The following is a 23833-nucleotide window of genomic DNA, read 5'->3' as shown; positions in this document are numbered from 1 at the left end:
CAGGAGTGTGTGATCACTTGTCAAGCACCAGCCACCTATTTTGCAAAACAGAAGCATAAACCTTTCACCAGTAACCCTCGGCTGATAATAAAGAGTGGTTTCTCGAGCCAACTCATTTCTGAACTGTGCCTCTGGTTAGTGTACAGAGGCTTTTAATACCCCTCAGCTGAGCGTTGTTTTTCTTTGTCGTTACGTGTCTAGTAGGTTTGAAAAGTGGATAAATAAGTTTTTAATCTCCTTTTTCTGTATTTTTAATACACTACTTAAAACTGACAAAGAAATGCCTTTTTGATGGAAGGGCAAACTCAGTCCCATAGGTTTGTCATTGAGCCTGTTGGGGCCATCAGGGGAAAGGTGATTTTAAAATGTGCCTTGTCAGTTCCCTTTTTCATTATCAGAAAATACATACTCCCTTTCCCATATGTTGTCCTAGAGAAATATTTTCCCAGTAAAAAAGAACATTTCCTTTCATAGTGAAAGAAACGAAAAATTCTTCAGCCTGAACTTGGCAAAGAATTTCACTGTCTAATGGTGCCACCACACGTTTCTTGCCGAAGTAATAGCTCTTAGGGGAGCCTGATGCTGTCAGGTACTGCGAAATATGTTTTGGTATTAGAAATTATAAAGAAGAAATGAAATATGCAGCTCTTGGGGTTTTTGCATTGCTTGTGATTAATTTCCTGAAATACATGAGTGACTGCATTTGGACTGGTTTTGCCCAGGCTGTGTGTGCCATGGCAGCATGTGAAGCTATTTTAAGAGTTTTTTCTACTCACTGGCCCACTAAAGAAGCTGGGAAATTTGTTTGTTCTTCATATATTTTAAATTAATATATAGCATAAGAATATATATATATGTATGTATAAATAATACGCTAGTATAAGATTCCCAGCATAAAAGAATATTAGCATAAGAATTGCTCAGTTAAAACTAGGAAGGCCTTCAAAAATAAATTACAGTAGTCCCACTTGTACAGAGATTTTGGACAGATTGCCATATAGTCATCAGTAATAGTCATGTGCTTGGGATTTTTTCCAGACTTTGGCAAGCTCTGCAGAAATCAGAGAATAAAAATACGTTTCCTGTTTTCTATGTTCCTCATCAATCCCCTTATAATTACAACAGTGCTCAGAATTTAAGAAAATCATTCTAAAATAAGAGAATTAGGTTGTAATTGGGTGCATCATGAACTGAATTAAGTAGGTTCTGTCTTCTGTACTTTTAAAATGTTTTTACGATAAGGGTAGAAGGCACTTTAATTTGAATGCTATACTTTTATACAGACACTTGTTTAAGTAAATCAGGTTGCAGAAGAGGAATCTGTATTCCAGCATTTAGCTATGGCTTTTTTTTCTGCACTGTTGCTATGGAGAAGTGTATAAATATTTGCATCACAAACTAATTTTACTTCCCTTATAGATGGCATGGAAATACAGACTAAAAGTGGTAAAGAACAGTTATTGTAGGTGGGTTTTATCATGCAGAGTAATGTTTTGGAAAGGGTTCAGACACAGACTAACAGCAAAGGAAAGTTAGAAGGTGCTGTATTAAAGCAATCTGATGTCTTTATGTTATGGACAGAAACTGAATGAAAGTGTCCACTGTATCTGCAGTTTCCTCTTTTCCAGTTTTTTTTTTTGTAGCATTATTAGGTATTAGTCTTTCTAATAGCTCATATGTACTGGGCCATTTGTATAAAATCAAGCACAAGCATAAAAGAAAAGACTTTTCAGAAGCTTATGTCCATCTACCACTGGGTGGATGATACGGAAACTACACAGCTGCTTAGGAGTTGGAAGATGCATAAATTCATATGATCACTTACATTTTTTCAGCCTTTTTTCTTTCCTTGTCTGCCAAATTGCCTCGAAGGAGGCAGTCATGCTGGACACCAGCCTATGGCCTCCTGAATTCCAGCAGTGCTGTGCATCTCCTTACCTTTGCTCTTCACCCTGTCCTTTGGGCTGGTCTCCATCAAGTCTCCTTCCTTTGACTGTTGTCTCTCAGCCTTTTTTTTTTTTTTTTTTTTTTTTTTTTTTTAATTAAGTCATGTTATTTCTTAGTCTATCAGGGTGGTTTCCAGCCTTAGAGACAGTGCAAGACCCTTAGCTGACAACCACAGGTTATGCATGAGAAAAGCCTTTGACACAGTTTAAACTCTGCTCTTATTGCCTCTGTAGATTCTGTATTATGAAACATCCTCTTTAACAAGAAGCTTCAAAGAATGGCTCTGGTTTGTCTTACGCAGCAGATATTTTTCACGCCTGGAACTGTTATTCTAGTTTCACATTGAGATCTCTCTGGTGATGTCCTAAGATAATGAAAATAAAAACAATTACACATATCACCATAGCAGTCTGCTACCTCTTTTTTTATATCACAGGATGTTTTCGTTCAATTCAATAGGAAAAGAAAAGGGGGGGGTGGGGGGGTGGTAATACAGAAATACTGAGTAACTTAACATCCGTGCAATGGGAAACTGGGGGCGGTGTTGTGTTAGTAGTTCCTTGACCTTTTGAGAGCCCTTAAAAATTTAAATATTTAAGACTAAATTACTTTTATGATTTTTCTAAAACGAAAAAAAACCCTCCGTAGTACTGAAGACTTCATAGTGAACTAAAATTTTACATCTGTAAAGCATGTACCTTAAAAATGTGCATAACACCTTGCCAGTAGGTAGATTCTCCCACTGACTAAGCAAATTGCTTTTGTGTCTTCAGAATGAATATCTGTTATATCAAGGAACAATTAATATTTTTTTTTTAAATTCCCTTTGTGTCTGAGATTCTGATATCACAGTCTTTCATTCTGGTGAGCATTTTGCTTATATGAAGTTATCTCAAAGAACTGCGTTTTAATAAATAAATCAATCTGTGATTTGGAGATAAGCAGTCTTATTTCTAGCCTGGTATCCATGCCTTCCTAAACGTAGGAGTGGATTTCCAGTGAAGCCCATCAGCTGTACCTGTCTGTGCTCACTGCCATTGTTTTAGGTAACAGCCAAAGAAGAGATAAAGTGACTGCCGGTCACCCTGCACACAGGCGCGACCAGAAATACAGGGGTCGGGGATTTCCAGGGGCAGCGGTGGCGATGCCAACTCGCACAGTGCATTGTCACGAGCAGTTACTGCCTAGGAGTGGCAGAAGATAGTTCCAACACAACAGTAATTTCCCCCAGCTTTTCATTTTGCTTTTCTTGCAGCAGTTCCCCCTAGTCATGAGTCTGAGGGAGAAGGGGTTTTTTGGTACCTGTTGGGCCCAGTAATTTCAGCATAAGGCATTATTCATCGCAACAAGAATTAACACACAAATTGTGTCACTTGCCGAGTCTTTTGGTGTGAAAAGCAATACCTCTGTTAAAACTGTCTTTTGTAAAAGTCAAGCATAACATGTTGACTTGTGGGGTTTTTCTAACTATCAAAGCAAAAGTTATTTTTTTTGTGTGGTTTTATTATTCAGTTGGGTTCAGAAGTGTCCTGCTTTCAGATTTTGCTGTTTTGTGTAATTCATCATGCTACCACTGCACTTAGTGTACCTTTTCTTTTTTCCCTTCTCTCGCAGCAAATGAAGCTTGCGGCTGAGTCACTGAAGGAGTAAACATGAAGGAATGAGGATGACTAAAGCAGTCACATGTGAATGTGGGCACTTCTTGAGCGTTTGTTTATGATGATGTATAGCTCTCAGAGTGTGCACTCTACCATCTATTGAGTAGGTGGTACCTGCTTATATGATACTTGGTAAATATTCTTTGCCTTATGCTGTAAGAAAAGTATTTTCTCCTGCTCTCTTTGTTTCTTACATGCAACTGTTCATGAAGCTAACACCAAATAAAACACTCCAGCTTATGCAAAGTCTGGTTGAAATCTGCCAGACTCACCGTGCTTCAAGTGATTGAAAACAGATCCTGTGAGCAAGCGTCCAGAAATGACTGGAGTTTTCAACTGCAACTTTGTAAAAGAAAAAAGAAGGTAGACTAGTGTTTAATTCACAGTGTAATGTCTCTTTGGGGTCATTGCCCCTTTTGTTCCTTTATTACAATAGCTAATCAATCCTGTATTATTTCAAAGACTTGCTTATTAGCTGCTGTTTGCACATAGCAAATTAATTTAAATATTTTATACATTGCATAATGAAATACATGATTGTTCCCTGTATGATCTGAGAAAAAGCTGAACATTATATAATGCATACTTTGTAATATTTCTCCCGTGTGCTACTTACCTAAATAAGCCCCTGCTAAAGTCTTTTCAAAAGCTGGGTAAAAAGCATTTTGTAGGAAACAGATTGCTGATCAGTAATGTATGAAGTGTATTTATTTTTTAATTTACATTAGATTTTCCTATCATTTCCCTGGACCTTGAACTGCAGTATTGTATGAATGCATCTTCTGGTTAAATGAACTGCTAGTAACAGATCAATTAAACCTGGCACTTGATACACCAGTACTTGTATATGTAGTGAATATCTGATTTTTTTTTTTCTTGCATTTCACAAAAAGGTAATTTTCCTAATGTTTCATTGTTTTCTGACAGTAATAGGACCAAAATCTACAGTGTTTGCTCCTGTGACCTTGAGACAGTTTATTTTCTCCTGCTGTGACCTTCATCTTTGGTAGATGTAACTTACCTGTATGTGATACTTGCTGGGACTCTGGAAAAATCTGCTGTTACAGTAATATAAGGTATTTGCCTACTTTGCACATTTCAGATTTCTGCCACAGGTCCCCCACAGCAGAGTAGTATAACTAAGCCAAAATAATGTATTCTGTCTGGAATTTAAAATTAGCATTTCTCAAACCCTTCAAGCGTGACCCAGTAAGAAACGACTCTCTTCCCTTGGGAGAGGAGCAAAACTGTGCTACAGCTGCTGTTTCTGTTCTTGCATCTCCCACTGTGCGTCCCACACGCTGCTGCTATTTCAGGGGTATCTCACCGGCTGCTGCCGTTTCACAGCCTGTTCCTGAAGCTGTGGCGGGTTGTGGCTGCACAAGCTCTGCCCTGAGCAGCCAGCAGAGATCTCCGAGGGGAGCGCATCTCCCTTCCTGTAGCACTGCAGAGATCCCAAAACAGAAGCTTTTTTTGAGGAGAGGACCAGCATGTTCTCCATGAAAGCTCCCCAGCTTTGCATTTTTCTTGCCCGCTTTGATCTAAAGTAGCTCATGTTTGCTCAAGCAGCTCGTGCTGCCTAGTCAGTGCTTTTGAGTGAACAGTTCAGGAGAAGAAAAATCTGTGGGATGGGTTCCTTGCGGAGTATGTTCTTGCAAACTTGTCATAGCCGTTTTGAAGGGATTCTGCTGGTCTGCTAATTTGTGCTGGTTTGTGAGCGTAAAGTTGGTGTGGTTTGCTGATGGCAACTGTATCAGGTGTCTGGAATAATTTTATAAGATGGATTAGAAAAGGAATCAAGTAGTGTCTCAACTGTGATCATGTGGAACAAAAAAAAGTAGATTTCTGCAAAACAGACTTTGTGGTTGTCCTCGTGGTCCTTTCATTCTCCTGTTTTCTGTAGACTAACAGGAAAACATCTAGTAAGGGTTTAAGTACCCGGTGACGTAACTTATCTTAGCTGTTGCCCTTGCCTTGAGCAGATCCTTTTACTTCTGCTTAGTTTCCTTATCTATAAATGGAGATAATACTGTTCTTTAGGTGGATTCTCCACCTAAAGCTAGTAGGTATGGAGGAGTTGTCATCCTCTATAGTGTGAGTGAAGAAGTATGAGAATCCTTTGTTTTGTAGGGATTAGTTTGTTCTAGATATTGGGGGAATTCTTGTTTTAGCGTCACAGATGCTGCACATGTCAAGTCATGACAGAGTGTTTCTGCCCTGAAGAGCACATGCTTTAGCTTGCTGAGAGCTGTTACCTGTATACGGCAAGTAATAGTTTGTCTCTGAACTGAAATTTAACTCCTGTTCCTCTGTATGTGCTGCTCTTTGTCCTTTTACTGGGGGGGATTTGCTGTGTTTCATACTGTTTAATATTGGTTTGATACTGGATTTTGGTTTGTCCTTTTGTGTTTTGCATTAATGATGTCACCTGCTTTCTCATTTGAGAGCAAAATTGTTTCTGTCTATGCTTCTGAATGTCTTTGTTTTCTTTCTGCTTTCAGTGTGTCTATACAAATTGTGGGATGCTAGGGATGAAACTTACTGACAGATGAAAATACTCGAATGAATAAATAAGATATTTACCAGTAACTGCCATTCATAAGCTATGTAATCTGTATGTCTGTTCCTAGTCCAGCTAAGTGTCCCCAAGGCACAGGGGAGTGGTGACTTCACTCATCCACTGTGCTCAGGCCGTGCCCCGGTGCAGAGCTGACATATGAGGCCATGGGTCTGGTTTTCTCAACATGCAGCAGGGAAGGGCACAGTGGGCTACAGGGGAAAGCGCACTGAACTGAGACAGAGCCACCTAGGTCAGAGGCATCTGGTTCCTGGTAAGCATCTGCCATCTTCTTCCTTGAGGTCACCGAGCAGTTTGCGTACAGTGATAGCTGAAGCTGCAGCTCAGGCCCTTTAGGCAAAGAGTGGTGGGTTCCTGCTGGGATTCTGGAAAGCATGAATGGGCTCCGAGCTGCTGCCTCAGGACTGGGCACGATGCAGTTTACATTCTGCCTGTGCCCCCATCATGAGCAGCAAGTCCCATCCTTGGAGGTTCCTGGCACAGTCAGTGACCCTTCCACCCCACATGGGCAGCCTTGGCTCTGGCCCTTTCATCAGGAGTGCAGACAGACAGACTTGGGGGTGCGGCAGTTCTTCCACTGCCTGGGTCTAAGAAATGAAGTAAGTTCATCTCTGGTCTCCAGCTTAGGGAGAAGCCTAGGATGAGTGTGGAAGGAGCCTGTTTGGGAAGGTGACTATGCAGGAGTAACCTGTACCTATCTATCTATAAGGCTTGAATTTTACACATCTCCTTAGCAGCAGCAATAACAACCAAGAAAGCTGGTTCTAAGGAAAAAATTACTGGTGGTACAAGTTCTGTCATCAGGTATGTTGGGAGCCACAGGTCTAATTGTGTGGCCCAGAGGGATCTGCTGCCTCAAGAGCTCTGCTGTACTTGCCAGACTGCAGCACCTCCTGTGAATCTGAGGACAGCAGAAGAGGAAAACACTGGAATCACTACATGAGGAAAGGTTTCTCTGTAAGCAGGCAAGCCATTCTGGATATTTTAGCCTACCTAGACTTGAGGGAACCAGTCTCAAATCTCCTTCTGAGAGACTTGCACCAATTTGAGAGTTTATTTCCTTATTTGAATAAGCAAAGCCAGTGGGAACCATGCCTACTACCACAGCGTACTTTTGCTAGCCTAAGTTCTCCTGTGCCTCATCCAAGTGTTGGAGGGGTAAGTGCCTGGTGACTCACCTGCCAGCCCTGAAGATTGATGCCCTCAGAGAGGAGGAATCTCTCTGCACCCCACTGCTTCACATTAAACACAGTGGTGATGGCATCTGTCATCGCTGGTGTGATGAGGGCGATCCTGGCTGTGGGGTAAGAGGGCTCATCAGCCTTTCCTCCTAGCTCCCATCCCAGGCCTTGGGCCTTTGAGCTCAGTGGATGTGGCACACAAGAGCCCCAGAAAGAAAAACAGATTTTTCCCCCCACCCTGTATTTCCCAAGAGAGAGTAGCAAGAGGGAGGAAATAGGAAGATGTTACACAAGGGTTTGCCGAACTTAATTACTAAGGAGATCTGACACGACATGTCTGAGAGCCTAGTGAAGTCCTTACAAAAACCCCATGCTTTTCAGGTCCTCTGCAGTATCAAGTATACTTACATTTTTCATACAAGGTAATTCTTCTACCATCTAAGAAAGTAAATATTTATATTTTTTTTATTCCCCTAGCATAACAGACTTTACTCTGTCACTAATTCAGGGTTCCTGACTTCTAGAAATTGATGTCATTTGTAATACATGCAGATAGTCCAAACTGATTCAACCTGTTACGAGCTAAAAAAAAAACAAAACAAACCAAAAAACCCAAAACCCAGAACTTTTACTTCAAGGAGGGAGCCAGCTAAGAGCTACAAAGGAGGGCAATCCTCAGGAGAAGGGCAATCCAGCTGTCCCTTGAAACGCTGTACCTACATGACTTCGGTGAGGGAACCTCGCTGGCTTCAGGCAAGAGGCAGCTAAGCGAGTCAGCTGCGCTTTCCCAAGTGCAGTCACATCAAGGTGTTATTACTCAAACACCTTTTACTGAAAGCAAGTCATAATCTGGAATTAGCAACAGACAGAGCTCTACTGATTCATCCACATCAACTGAACCATGAGAAAGGCTGTCAGCTCGGTTTGGCTGTCTCCGATGTTTGGGACATTCCAGTTTGCCCCATTCTCTATTGCCAGCCATCTACCTTGGGATTTCTCTGTAACCGGCTACCATGTGTCTTTATTTGCTAATGAAAAATTCATCAAAAGAAGAAAACTGACCCGCGTATACCAGCTACTGAGATGTTACTGCTTGGCCTTGTCATCTTAAGGCTACAGTACAAGACTTGCTACACCTTTCCTTGCTCGGGCATGGTCACAGCCCCGCAAGTTCCTTGGCTGCTCCTTGCCTGCTGCCGCCTCCACCCCACTTTGCATTAACCAGAGCTGGGAAGCTCACCAGCAAGGGCAAGGTCCCAGCTACAAAAGCCTGTGGGTACAGCTTCACGCAACTAGCCAATCATAAAGCAATCACACATTAATTGCATACAATTACAAAACCTGTTAAATGCCAGTAATCCCTCCAAGCATGCCAAACACCCTGTGTCCATCCCATCTCTGCCTGGGTTACAGTTCGTGTTTCACAAGCAGTTCAATCACGGGCGCTGTGTTAAGGCACTGCAGGCGAGCAGGCTGTGCCAAGCTGCTCCAGCCACAGGTCACCACAGACATCGCTACGGCTGAACCGGTAACACGCATGAGAAGACACCAGAAGCCGTGAGAAGACACCAGAAGCCACCCGCTCCCCAGCAATCCAGCGCACCATGCTGCAGCGCATGCCCGCAGAACACGTTCCAGCAGTGCTGGCTGGCTGCCCCCTCCCTCCCGCATCGTTTTTCACAGTACCTCGGGAAACAGCGATAAGCAGCACTGCTCCCCCACCTAGGGCACAGCGGTTTGTAAGTGACCACAGCGGGAGCACACGCCTGAATCTGAGCTTAAGTATATCAGTTCTCTCCATTGTGCACTGACATACTTAATTTTACGTTCACAGCAGATGTTTTCCAGCACATGGCAGTCTAAACATTGCCCTGTGGGGCAGAGTTGTGAAATGTTCACTGTGAAGCAGTTGCAGTAACTGGAATTAACTCCTGGGATCCTGTTACACGTGACAGTAGAAACAGAGCAGAGCCTGCGTGCAGAGCTCTGTCTTACCCTGGGGTTTTAGATCTTGTGTGGTTTGGGTGACAATAGCCTTGACTTCAGGCACCCGTCTCTTTGCACAGAGCCCGCATGCCCTGCTACTCGCTTTTGATATGCATCAGTGCTGATGCCGACATTGGGTTTTTGACTATTGCTCATTTTACATTGCAAAGACGACTAGTACTGAGTTAGGTTTGGACTAAAAACATTCAGTCTGTACTGGTGAAACTTCCACTCACACCTTCACGAGGGAAAGGCCCTCACTAGTTCACACACCACCTATGCAGATTTGGCAAACTGGTATATGACCGATGATTTCATCTAACAAGAACCACCCAACGCAAGCAAAGCACCTTACCTTCCCAAGAGTTACCGCAGGGGCGGGTGAAGGATCCCTCCCGTGACTGCAACAGACACCCCTGGCCGCAATAAGGCCCATCTGACTGACTCAGCACACACAGAGCAAATATTTTAACTGAGATTTTGAAGCCTGTTGTGTTCTGAATTCCAGAGCTGCCAGGCACAAGCTGCCAGAACAGCACCAGGATCACGAAGAGGGTAAGCCAGACAAGGTATCAAAAGCGTTTGCTAGCTGAACAGCAGCTTCCAAAGCTTACTAAACCGTCTGAAGCATCCTGAAGTTCTGCCTAAGCAGCAGCTACCCCAACCTTTAAACAAAAAGCTATTTTAGCAGGTGCCAACCATGACAACCTTTAAACCCAAATCAACAAGTTCCATCTAAGTGAGAAAATAACTGAAAGTTTGCAAATTAACATGCATCCACACATGAAGCTGTATTTTTTCAAGGCAACACACCGACATTTCCACTGCTTTCTATTTTAATTTGTTACTCTTATGTGAACTCACTCCCCACAAGTGTGTCTCTGGAAGGTCTGACCTCTGATGTGCTGCAGCCTGGGGACTCGGCCAGGAGCTTGCGTCGCCCTCACACAGGGAACACCAGGAGAAACAAACTGCATTGACATGCAAATCATCGGTTATGCATCAATCAAGGTATCACTTTTATTAACTGGATTTAATCCATTTCTGTCGCACACCATGAATGTTTATACAATGAAAAAGCCAAACATTGCTGGAAGCAGTAAGATCTGCTGATATTTCTGTACCCTCTTAACACACACACACAGATTCTTTCTTGGTGAGAAATTTTTATATTTCTGTTCATTAATTCTGCTTATTTAGACTGCTACTCTTAAAATTCTGTGTCAAGATTGTCACATCTTAAATACAGATTAAGTTGCTAGAGGTACATTATTTTTATATATATATTTATATACACACATACAGAAAAATACAAGACTAACTGGTTTTCCACAATATTTAATTTATACGCTACTGTAACTATATGCAACTTTTAAAGACACGTTAAGGGGTACAAGAAACTGTTTACTTGCTCTAAATAGTTTGGTCCAATATTATCGTAATGTAGTGGTTATTCTCGCCCTTCCTTTTACGTGACAACATAATACAACATACACCACATGCACAATCATTCACCTATCAACAAATGGATAAAGGACACCACTCAGACTAACATTTGTACACCCAAAGGTTCAACCAGCCACACACAACTATAAGGCTATAATACAACTATGCAGCATAAATGGTCAACACTGCTGTTCTAAAGTGAGCACCATATATACAGTTGTATATAAAAACATTGGAAACAAAATACACTTGGGGTTAGTTAAAAGGTGCCATTCCAAGGCTGTACATAATATCAGGAAAGAGTATTTACAATACTTGGAAAAAAGCTGCAACAAATAAGTTTATTGCCAATGCCCTTTATAAACTTGTCTCCTACTTGGATGTTACGCTCACAGTCTGTGAACCACACATCTCTTTTCTGGCCCTTGGTAAGATCCCTGCTCAAAAATGTCAAGCAAATATGTTCTATGGCTTCACCCACACGTCTACTCTTGTAGCTTTTGATTTAAAATACCACACTGACTAAACTGCAACTAGAGTTTAAAACTTTAACACTTATCCTTTGCCTTGTGTAGGAAGCAGAATGTAAAATCCCTGGCAAGGCTAGCCAGGGAGGATACCCCATGCAATTTAGACGCTTAGTAAAGTCTTGTACTAAGCAAGAAGAGCTGTCATGAGCTGTAGAAATTATGACCAAGCATAACGCCGTTCTTTGGTGCTCTGCTCACTCTGCGGTGGACACGAAATGCGTTGTATTCGACCATTCTGCAAGCGTTACAAGATGCTCAACGGTGTAAACTCCTCTCAGACATCCAATGTCTGTCTGCCCAGGGCGCTGCTACATAACACCACCAGTTTCACTAGCATTGCTTAGAAGACCCAGTGCACAGCATGAAAAAATAAAACATTCTTGCCCTTCCCAAAACTAGGAATCTGCAATATATTTTATTCTAGATAATAAAATTCCACAAAGTTAATTCATCTGGTCAAAAGTATCCTTTTGTACAGAAATACTCTAAATCAGGACCTTGCCATGGCAATAGGAAACCTGACAGAAAGGCTAAGAGCTGTAAAATAAATACTTTCCTATATGCTATTTTAAATGGACTTTATGAAAAAGCATTATTACCGAGGGGAAATAAGTGGTGTACATGTGGGGAACAGCAATATTTTAAGTCTTAAAAAGAGTAATAGTGAGAAAAATGCAAGTGACAATAACGATTTCAATTTGAATCCAATTACCTAAAGGTTTTCCATCCCTTATTGCCTTTTGAAACCTCAGGGAGGGGAGGAGAGGATAGGGGAGAAGGTTTACAAGGTAAAAACCTAAAATATTAAGTGTCATGATATACTAATAACAAAAGTAATTCATACAAATACTTTATTTTCAGTTAGCATGTAAAAACTCAGAAGTAGACTTAATTTACCTTTGTTATATTAAAAACGAAGATTGTCTGCTTGTAATATTAACATATTTCTATGGGAGAAAGCTGCCTTACAAATCTACTTACCTTTTTTTTATTTTTTTATTTTTAAGGAACTGCCTCTAGCAAAACAAGATCTTTTCAGTTTGATTTTTGAGCCACAACTTAATCCATATCATAGCTTAAGACAAATAGGTGTGGGTTTAAAATCGTATTTCAAGATCACTAATTTTCAGTGCATCTTTGCTTTGTACAAGCCTTGGAACATCTGAAAGCTCCCTGAAGAGTTTTCAGCATCAAAACATTATTGCTTTGGTTCTGTTTCAGACACGTAGAAGTATGCCACATATCACGTATTTTAGTTATCACAGAAGGTCGGAACAAGAATTAACATTTCACAAGCAAACAAAAGCTTCTCTCTCTAGTTTAAGTGCAGAACATGAACTTCTAAGTGCTCCATTTACATTAGGATCCAGATATTTATTTTAATTTAATCCAGATCTTTCATAGTAAAATTATAAATGTAAAAATTACACAATAAAATATTCTGGTTTATTGAAAAAGAAAAACATATCTGCTAGCAGCATGCAAAGACCATGCATTGTCATACCATCAAGCAAACACAAAATTAAAGTGTAATAAATAACTGCTCAAAGCCCACTTAAAAATCTAAAAACAACAAAAGGGGGTCCGTGACAAGGTGTTCACAGCTCTGAACAGGAAGAATGATGCTGTCAAGTAGATAGAGTTATTAGAGTCAGGTCATTGTCAAATGACATGACAACAACTGGTTTGACTGGAGGTACACAGCAGCCCCTCCTTTGGGTTCCGCTGAATATTCACAGATATCATCTTTTCGCAGAGAGGTAGTTGTAGCACATTATTTTTCAAGTTCCTGTTCTTTATCCGTTCCAATTCGTTTGCTGTGTCTGACATTTGGTCAGAAAAAAATTTTAGGTTGCCCAACGATGAAGCCTGGTTCACGCTTCCGCTGGAACTTATACACATTTTCCACGTTGATTTCTCCTGTACTTTTACACTGGAAAAGGACAGATTGTTTTGAGGATCAATAATGTATTTAGTGCTGCCGTGAATCTGTGAGCCTAGGCAAAGGCTCATTAATTTCAGGCTTTCAACCAGTTCCCCTGCGCTTCTGGACGATAGCTGCATTGAGTTTCCAGATCCAGCGCATCTCCGAGTGGAGCCTGAAGTGTTGTTGGTGCTACCGCTGGAGCTACCGGAGGGACTCCCCCCACCTTTGTTGTTATCACTTGGGCTCGTTTTGTCTACCCCTCCATTCCCATTACTTGGTTTGCTTTGTCCACCACCATCTCCTTGACTGCCAGGTGGCCCTTCGCTACTATCCCGTCTATGCCAGGAGTAAGTAAACCCACTATCTTTGTCTAGGCGTCTCCTACTTTCTGAGTCGTCATCACTTGTTTCTGAGCTACTGCAACTGGAGCCCCGTCCCTGGCTTTTCCTCCTGTGATAGCGTTTATGCACTGTGCTAGGTGAAGCAATATTCATTTTTAACCTGCTGAGCTTTGGGGGCAAGTTCTCATCCATGTCAAACTCATCATCTGACTCGCCCTCCTCAAATATTTGATTGAGGACTGGTGCACTCTTTCTTGAAGTAAGACGATTTGTAACTGACGGCTTACGGCGCAGAACAACTTGAGTAGAAAGAGAAATAGGTTTCTTATCTTCTTCATCCTCCTCTTCATCTTCTTCTACTCTGAACAAGCACTTCCGCCCACTTGTAGTGGGTTTCAAGCTCACCGACGGGACTGCTGAAAGTGCCGGTCCAGCTAATTCAGGGATATCCTCCTTCTTTGCTGAATCGCCAAGGGCCTTGCTTCGGTGGCCATTGAGAACGTTCTCAGCCGTGCGAGCTGGTGACTGAGGAACAGTTGCATGGGAAAGAGGAGAAGCTGTAAGGTCATCCTCCAGATCCTGGGGTACATCGATTTTTGTTGGCCACGATTGCCTACATAAAAATTACAAAGAATAAAAGAAAAGTCAGTGCTTGAGAAGCATTTCAGAACATTAGAAAATGTAAGATCTGCACAAGAGAACCACAAACGCTGCCACACAAATCGGCCTGCTGAGTGGCATGTTTGTAAATAACAGCTCTGAGTAACTGAGGAAAAGAAAACATTCTCAGAGAACCTGCATTCCTTTAGGATGTTATTTGAAAGGAACACTGTATACACAAAACAGTTTAGAAATGATGTTGGTTACTGTCTAATGAAGTCTTAAGATTCCACTGCTCTCAGAAAACGAACTAAGCAATAAAGAAAAGGAAATAATCGTGTCTCAAAGACAATAATCAGAAGTAGGTATAGAACCACCAGTACCTGCAGGAAGATACCAGCTGATTCAAGCACAACTTAAATAAGACAGTATTGCAAGCTACTTTTAATCTGAAGCTTCTGTTATCCCTCCCCCCCCCCAAGTATTCTTAATATAAAAATTAGGTTAGAATTAACATGAACGAGACTGAAAAGCTGAGTCAGAAGAAACATTCTCTTTCTCAGTAAGTCTCATTCAGACCAAGCTCTATTCTACAAAATCTCCTTTAATTTTAAACACACACAAATTGAGATCACACATTTATTAGTCCTTAGCTGAGCAACTGGAAAAATACAGCTGCATGAATTCAGGACTCAAGCTGCTTAAGAATATGACACTTGAATAAACCGTAAATCCAAGTTCAAAATGTACGACTGTGTACTAGCATAAGCTCAAATCAAAATGAAAGTGACACATGAGTGTAAATCAGTTTTACAGTTAACAGCTGATGTCTTCTCTCCAGTATCTAAGCTAGCAGGTTTGTATTTTGATTTCTATTGGATTTGTATTTTACTTTAAATTCAAATATATATTGTAATCTTCCCATAATGCACACACAACAAATTAAGAAAAGAGACTGTTAGTCTTTCCACTGTATTTTGAAAGCCTAATCCAAAAGACCAAAACCTTAATGCTGAACATTTCTTGTGGGGACTAAGAAATATTTTCTAACCTCTCAAAGCAAGAGTTATCTTTAATTTTAGAAAGTCTGCCAATCGTTTAACTTTACATAACTGAAACACTCTAGCATACTGCATGAAAAGCTGTAGTGGAGACCTGTGTTCACATATGGATAGTGTATTACAAGACATTCCCAACAATATTTCAGGTGTGCCAGAAGAAAAAGCTGCTTGACTTTGTAGCACAGTTTAGAAGCAACGTGTAGGAGAGGAAGCAGAGAGCATTTCGTACCAGGTGCGGCCCCAGCTATCTGCTTGGGCAGCCTGCATACAAAGACCGAAGGATCGTACCAATTTCCTGATCTCTGCTGTGTTGAGAGCTCAAGCTGAAGAAACAAGGAAAGCTCAGACGCCTCTTTGCTATTCTTATTCTAAAAGCGTTCTTTTGAAGTGTTTAAAGTCAATGGAAGCACCTGCACTAGGACTGCGTTTGCTTGAGGCTCCCACTGTAATGGCTGAATAGCACGAGATGCCTGTCTACACACAGGTAACGGTTGACAACTGTCTTCCCAACTGTACGAGCTTTGAAGAAGAGTACCTTATTAAAGCCAACATTCAACTCGTCAAGCCTAGCTGCACACTTTGTTTTGAAGCGCCAGCTTCAGTTACGCCTAACAAACCAGCGATCCAACAATCCAGCAGGATCCTCAAGCGGTGGGAGCTGGCTGCCTGCACACCCCTGTAAGCCTGCGCATCCCACTCCCTGGGAGCAGCCGCACAGGCTCTTTCCCGTCTGATCAGGCACTGCGAGCTGCTGCTGGCCTCCCACCAGCTTCTCTCCAGCGAGGGAGGCCACGCAACCAGCAGCTCCGACCCGAGCCATCCAGACAAGAAGCGGGACCTAGGCCAGGCTGACACCGGCATCCTCCCTCAGGCCCCAGCTGACTCCAGACATGCTGGTAACCACTGACCTAGTTTTCCGATGACTTGTGCTACGCTTGGCATTTTAAACACAAACAACTGTCTGTGATTAACAAACAGGACAAATAAATTAGAAACATAACTACAAAAGTGACAGAAAACAAAGACCTAAATCTTTAAAGAATTCGCCATGCCTTAAGAACAGCCTGGTTTGTCAGCAAAAGAAGGAAGAGGTCTGTGGCTGTCACAATAAAGGGTAAATATAGCATCTAACATACTGTGGCTTCCAGGCAATGAATCTCCTCACTACGGTATATGTTTCTTTCTCGTAGCAGCCTGTGTTTGCCTCCCTTCCCTTTTCTCCCTCCCCTTATTCCCAGTAGGCCTAAGGGAAGAGTGGGACAGAAGAAAGCTCCAGGTTGAAAGTAACTTAGATTTATTTATTTTTAGAAAAATCTTTTGAAGTCTCAAAATCAAAGCAGTGCTTTGTTGTTTTTTTCCATTAAGTCATTCTACATAAACACTCTGAATTTAGAACCATCACGAATACGAAGAAAGCTACCTGGGACCATTAAGGGCAAAAGTTCCCGAGTTCATGCAGATGTTCTTGTCATAAAAAGAAAATTCATATTCATAAGGCAGGCTTCAACTACTCCAACTTTACAAACTCGTATCAAGATTTAGATTCAATGAACTTGTTTGTTCCAGTTCCTCATATAACTGGAGCAGCTGTTCTACCAAAAGAGTGACACTGACACAGAGTAAAAACCAAAACAATTTAAAAGCAAACTTCATAGTTTTAGAATTTTTGTTTGAAGGTAAACACACAGTTTTCCTCTAAAGTAATGTATTCTATAACTAATAGTTATAATATAGTATATTAGTATATATATAAATCTAGTATATTAGTGTGTATATATATTATATAAAAATTATAATACCACATTTGATGCTTGGCTTGGATTTCTTTTTTAAAATTGACATAAGAGAATGATCCCCGATGAGAGAACTGCAGAGTGAAAGTTACAGGATTACCCTTGAAGAGAGGAAACGCAACACCAAGCTTCAGACCATTTAGGTAGGCACCCTTTGCTGCCTGCAACAGTAACTCTTGTAAAGTACTTGTAACCGCACAACGTAAGAAAAAAATTCCTGCTTAAGTGACCATTGAATGAATGACCTTTTAAGGGCAGTGACAAAATTTCAGTCTACTCTAGTACACAACACAGGGTGCAGTCTCATCTGGAATTTACAAAGATGTTGAGAACCACTGAAAGGTTCAGAGAAAAACACCTCTTTATTCAGGTAGATGGAACGGCATGCAGCAGAGACTCCTTCTAAAAGCCTCCAAAATCAGCCTAAATCCAAGGTAACAACCAGCAGAGAGAACTATCTTTAACCTGTTTTCTGAAGTGCATGCCCTTCATTTATAACACGTGTCCATTTTTTCTAGATCAAACTCAAGGTAGCAGTACCTTACTTATATCAATTAGGCCAAGAAAAATATGAATATGCACCAAAAGGACACCACAGCGTTTGTGTCCCTATTATCATTCATATTAAATGATCTCACATGTGACCTTGCATGAAAGCTGCACAAAGAAAATTACCTATTTTGCAGTCTTCTTTAACTCCTACAGATAGATTAACAACACTGAAGGTAGGCAGCCACTCTGAACATCAGCACAAGCACTTAATACTCTTCCCTCATTAAAAGATTAGCTACTAACAATTGTTATTACTGCTAGTAATAGTCACCAGTATTTTGCCAAAATCTAAAAAGGCCACTTTTGAAGAGACTGAAGGTTAGAGAACAAAAATTAATGGAAATGCCTTAGCACAACCTCCATCTTCACTGGAAGGGTTGTCAAGATGGGCCAATAAATACTGGCCTAGAAAGCAGATCCCTAGTCATAGTCTAATGCTTAACTCAGGAAATCAAACCCAAAATATTTAAGAAAACCAACTGTTCAAAACTTGCATCCTCCAGTATCAATGTGCAGGCAGAAACCATGTTTGCCTTGTGCTTGGGTTTTGGGTTGGTTTTTTTTTGGTTTGTTTGTTTTTAAAAAGCATATGCCACTCTAACTGAAAATAAGGGATGCTTGGGTGACTGGTTGCAGAGTGAATGGACTGGTTTAACATATCAATATCCATGCATGCCAGAACCTCACTTCCCCCTTTAGTTTTACTGTGTCAGAAGTTGAAGCTTTGAAAATCTCAGGGAACCTTACTGTAAGGTTTTTTTTAAATCATGTTTTTGTCAAACTAGAAAAAAACAGAACACCAAATCCCACAAAAAGCTACCATCTATCGCAATGTCTTTAAATGGCTAATTAAAGCAATTAAGTCAACAGTTTTCCTTAAACAACAGGCATATCAACTGACATCACAAATAACGTAACTTACAGATGCTTGCTCTAAGCTTGATTTAGGGGACATTCAAGTCATTAAAACTGAAAGCTAACAACCAAACCATAACATCAAATTCAGGGTGATTTCTCATTTCTAACTAATTCCCCATCAACATGTTTACAGATTATGCAACTGATTTTTTTCAAGGGATGTTTACATACACAATTTCTATGAGGAAGTGAAGGCCAAGGAACATGCCCTTTCCTAGCAGGTGTGAAAACTTACTACTTCAGATACAGGCTTCAAATTGGTGAGTCATTTCCTGAAAATGGTAGGAATTGAAAACACTACTGGTAACTGATTTCCGAACAGCTTCTGAAGCATCCACAGCACTTTAGAGACATTTAAAATTTGCAATGTGTAAGTATTTTACTGTTTTTAAGAAAGCAGTACTTGAGCAATTCAATAATGTTCTCAGTAAGTCAACTTTCGGGGGAAAAAAAAAAAAAAAAAAAAAGAAAAAAGAAACCACTTAAGATTCCTAAATTCTCACCTGAACTGAGCTTTGATGTTGCTAGGGCTTGCAGACCTGGTCTGAATTTCCTTTTCTTGTTTTTCTCGCAGAATCCTTTCAGCTAGTAAGAAGTAAGTTGCAGTGATGTGATTGTATTTGTTAGTTTCCAATGCCCTAAGGAAAGTACGAAAGAAGAAATAAGCCACACATCAATGATTTTCTAAAAACTGGATATGCATCTCACACAACTTGCTGTACTTCTCATAGCAGGAAAAGCACCTGAAAGCAGAACTGCGTATTTTTAATGTTGTAACAAGCACGTCTTGGTTTTATTAAAAATAAAGAGCCAACAAGTCTAGTAATCTCAACTGTAGTTACATGAAAACATCCTCAGAATATCATCCAAAAAATTAAGGAATTCCCCCTTTACTGAAAATTCCTTAAATGACAAAATTGTATTTCATTAATGTTATGCTTTCCCACTGGCACATACAACCACATAGTACTAATATTTGTTCATACAACAACTGGAGGAAAAAATCTTCATTATTTTAGGGCTGTCAGATTAAGTTTACTATAAAATTAAGTTCATAAGCCAGTAAGCATCATTCAGCTGTCCTGTTATGCAGCTAAAAGCATAACAAACTGCTGCTTCCCCACCCTCCCCACAAATGGTAAGATAACACTTTTCCCAGCTTAAACACAAATAGAAAGAACAATTTTAAGTCCTCAGTTTGTGAGTATTTTAGAAATTTGGGGGGTTTAATCTATCAGAAGAAACTATGTAGCTTTCTAGCAAGCTCACTCAGTGACAATGACTACTTTGCATTATACAGATAAAAGGCATAATACTTTAAATTAACAAAGCTTAAGGGATACTGGAAATGTTCTACAGGAAAAATGCTAGAATTTTATCACCTCCAAATATGCATGAGGTACAAAGCACAAGTAAGAGCACAGATTTCAAAGCAGTTACGTTTACTCAAGATGACAAACTACCACAGGAATGGAATACTGTTCCAACACATTTTTGTGAAGTTTTTCCTAAGGCTGGGCCTACATAACTAACTACTTCTCATCCTAGAACATCCTATCACAGAGCAAGACTGTTATCTTTTGTTTGTTAACTGAATGGCTTGATATTTAAACAGGTTCTCATGACACACTTCTCAGAAGTGACAGGTGCACAAAACAAACTGCACATCGAAAACTGACAACTTACTCCACTATTGTATCTCGGTCTGCTATATCACCCAGAACCATGCGTTGTATTATACTGTTGTGCTCCTCCTCAGACAGATTTTTATATGACACAAGAGGAATATTGTACTTCGTTGCAGGAGATGGGTCAACTCCTTGGAGCCACGCATGGTTTTCAATCTCTTCCAAAGATGCCCTTCGCTTTGGATCTCTCTGCAACATCCGTGTAATTAGACTGTGAATAAAAAATAGATCTAAACAAAATGCACTCACATGTTTAAAAAGCAGCCACTGTAAGAGCAACATTAGGAAGACATTTTCTGTCAGCCCACACAGAACTTTAGAAGTCTCTACAGTAAACAATGTGATGGGAAATTATTTATTCTCAAAGACATTCCAAATATTGCTGAACTGAAGCAAACAATTTACTTATGAAAAACTATAAATATAAACACTGCCGTTTTCATTTACTACGCTTAGATTCTTAACCTGATTTTTCTGGTTTGTTTGGTTTTAATAGGTCTTATAGGGCAACCGTCACAGATGGCCTACAGGCTGGTCTGTAAAGTAATAGAAATATAATTTTCTATTATTGCTGCTGTCAACAAGAACATGCAATGGCAAGATAAGCAGAAATATTTTATTCTGAAATAGCTATCAGACATTTGATTCTTCAGTATCCCTGAAAGAACAGTGATCTATCCATAGAGGGGAAAAAAACCACACCAAACCCAAACCCAAACACCATCTGGGATGATGAGGTGACAAACCTACTAATGGGTTGATACTGAGTGTTTGCAACTGCTGGAAAGGAAGTGCATAAATTCCCCAAATAAACAGAGTAAGGAGACTTGATTAGGACAGCACATCTTTGCTCACTTACTAAACATGGAAAAATTCTTGGGGGAAGTATTTTTGGCTTTGCATAACAAAACAGAACATGAATATACAGTTTTGATGCCAAGGTTTCAATGAAACTTTATTACTCCAACATGTGGAATGAAAGTTCTGCAGTTCTTACATAATGCTTTTTATTGCACTAACTATACTACATATACACAAATCACAAAGGTAATAATTTTTTTTAATTATTTTTTTTATTAGTGTGAGATTATGTATGGAATTTAAAAAGGAGGTTAATTCAGAGTTCTTAAAACTCTACTGTAAAAAAAGGTCACATATATACTTCCTCTGCCTCTACCAAAAGTAATGACAGGGTGAGCCATGGAGCCTCGATTTTCTTTGCTTTTGTTAATATTATGACAGAAAGGGAACAAACTATATACTTTATTTGACCTTCTTTAAACTACACCTGCAGTAAAACCACACAAGTATACCATGTGCGCCTCCTGCTTCAAGCTTGCTTATGCATCCCAAACCACCAAGAATGCTTTCACTCCAAGGAAAAAGTTTAAATATTCCTGCAGTCTTTTCCCTAAGAAAACCTAATCTACAGAGGACTTGGGTAACTGACTGTACATTGTTCATGCATTGCATAGAGAAGCAGATCTACTTGGGCCTTTAAGCAAACTGCAAAAGGCTGCAAAAAGTAAGTTTCCTGGCCTCAGCACAGCATACAGCATCACTAGAGATTTATTCAATAAAAATCAAAGATAAGATCTCTCTTTTAAACCTCTTCCTGTACAAAGCTCTTCAAGCTGCTGAAAGCACTGACAGCAGCTTTTCCATGTTACTAGAAATGCTAGACACTAATGACAAGACATGAAAACCAGCTATGACATCATGTTATGCATTAGATTCCTGGACCACACAGATGACAGGTGAAGAGAAGAATGGTCATTATGACCACAGCTGTAACAAACTTCATTTTGTGTCAAACAACAGAATCCTAGATGCTGTTCTAGGTTTTTTTGACTGGACCAAATGCATTTTTCTAGCATTTAATAAAGGTATCTGGACTTTCATATTGAAAATGAGAAACTCTACTGCAGATTCAAAACCACATCCAAACATTGTAAAATAGTCTAAGTGATGCAACTGGGATATATATTAAAAGGACTGAAGAGGTCATTAATCAACAGGGAAATATTGATAGATATAAAAAAAATAAAAAAGCTCCAGCGAACGCTGCAGAAAAACAGCACAACAAAATGAGTCATGATTCCCAAGTGGCATATGGTATTTGCAGACCGAATATTTTTCTCCCTTGATTGCCTAGAATGTTGATTTGAAGTTGCAATTTCAGTAGATGAGCAAAACTTGCTGTGATGTCCTTGGGTTTTGACAACTTTTATTTTGAACAGAAATCTACAGGAATCATTACCTTTTTAACCCCTGCCACAAAATACACTCAGCAACACCTTGTAATATGTCCAGCAAGAGCTTTGGCCAAAGCCAGACAGTGCTGAGCAGTTCCTTCAGTCGTTTATAAAATGCATGACAACTGAGACACATAAAACAAAGGTACATTGTGTAAAATCAAAATGAAGTTTCACACAAGTGTGAGGAAAACCTGTCAGCAAAAAATTTCATGGGATTGAACTTTAGTAAGAAGAGGCACAAAGAATAAAAAGAAAATGCAATACTGGTGCCCAAGAAACTACTCGATGTGAAGAAATACTAACAACTACGCAAAAGCGGTAGGCATACTATCTTATTAACAGGCAAGGAGTATTCCAAATGCTGGCAATATGGTATGGGGAACTCCCAAAGATAGTGAGAATTCACTCCTGCAACCGCTTCCAAGTTCTTTAGTTACTTTTAGTTACTTTACTTACTCTTTACATTCTTTGGACACATGAGGTGGCACTGTGTATTTGCAGTCCATTATCATAGTCAGAGTTTCACTGTCATTTGCTTCTTGAAATGGTGGTTGTCCACAAACCAACATGAAGAGGATGACCCCCAAACTCCATATATCTGTAAATACATAGTGCATATTTTAAAACAGCTGTTGAGGAAACAGACAATTACCAATGAAACCATGAAATATTTTTGAGGTGCATAAGGGGGTGATTACTGCACTCTTGATTATGACCATTACTTATGGAATTTGCAATTCCACTGACATACAAAATACAGTTCCCCTGTTTGACAGCTTTTATAGTTTTAGAAGGGAAAAAATAGAATTCATGGCTTCAAGGATGCGTAACAGTCTGAGATGCATAACACCTTTGACAGCAAGTGTTAGATAAAGGTAATCTGGCCATTCAGAAGACAAAAATTCATGACCCTTTTCTTCACAGGCAGGCACAGGTTATCAAATCACGGTCCTTTCTGAAGGACTAGCACAAACTTCTCAAAATTGTTTACATGTTACTCTATGAATTAAGAAATTACAAAGAAAATAACACCGATTTAGGTATGTTTTTCCTTCGGTGGTGTTGCTTCAAAAAATTCTTTGCTACTTCCAATGGTACAGAATAAATTAAATAATTTTTATAAAACCACCTTCTTAGACCAATCATATTACAAAGTGTGGGGGGGTGGGGGGTGGTTGTTTGGTTGTTTTTTTTAAATATCCAAACATAACAATTAAAAGTGACCTCTACTATGCTCTGGGAGTTGTCTTGTTTCCTTCCAGTTCCTGCTTGTGTAGAATAATAATAAAAAAAAAAAAGCCCAACCAAAAAAACCCTTTCTTGTTCCTCAGTGAAATGACACACCAAAAGACGAAAAAGAAGTACTTTG

General features: G+C 40.0%; 2 protein-coding genes across 4 annotated transcripts in view; one reads left to right on the top strand and one right to left on the bottom strand.

Annotated features, from left to right (window-relative positions):
* ANO10 (anoctamin 10) overlaps positions 1–6194 on the top strand; it is a 130028-nt gene extending 123834 nt beyond the window's left edge. For both annotated transcript variants that reach the window (XM_037383060.1, XM_037383061.1), the window contains exon 13: positions 3562–6194. In XM_037383060.1, coding sequence (XP_037238957.1) covers positions 3562–3597 — 36 coding nt within the window. In that variant the 3' untranslated portion in view covers positions 3598–6194. The remainder of the gene's footprint in view (positions 1–3561) is intronic.
* A 4151-nt stretch (positions 6195–10345) lies between these two features.
* Positions 10346–23833, bottom strand: part of SNRK (SNF related kinase) — a 42237-nt gene continuing 28749 nt past the window's right edge. For both annotated transcript variants that reach the window (XM_037383057.1, XM_037383058.1), the window contains exons 4-7: positions 22921–23062; positions 20205–20417; positions 19022–19156; positions 10346–14207 (exon numbers count right to left, since the gene is read on the bottom strand). In XM_037383057.1, coding sequence (XP_037238954.1) covers positions 12989–14207; positions 19022–19156; positions 20205–20417; positions 22921–23062 — 1709 coding nt within the window. In that variant the 3' untranslated portion in view covers positions 10346–12988. The remainder of the gene's footprint in view (positions 14208–19021; positions 19157–20204; positions 20418–22920; positions 23063–23833) is intronic.

Source organism: Falco rusticolus, chromosome 4 (genome assembly GCF_015220075.1).
Source record: "Falco rusticolus isolate bFalRus1 chromosome 4, bFalRus1.pri, whole genome shotgun sequence".
Lineage (NCBI taxonomy): Eukaryota > Metazoa > Chordata > Aves > Falconiformes > Falconidae > Falco > Falco rusticolus.
Note: the sequence above shows the minus strand (reverse complement) of the source record. Positions and strands in the feature narration are given on the sequence as shown.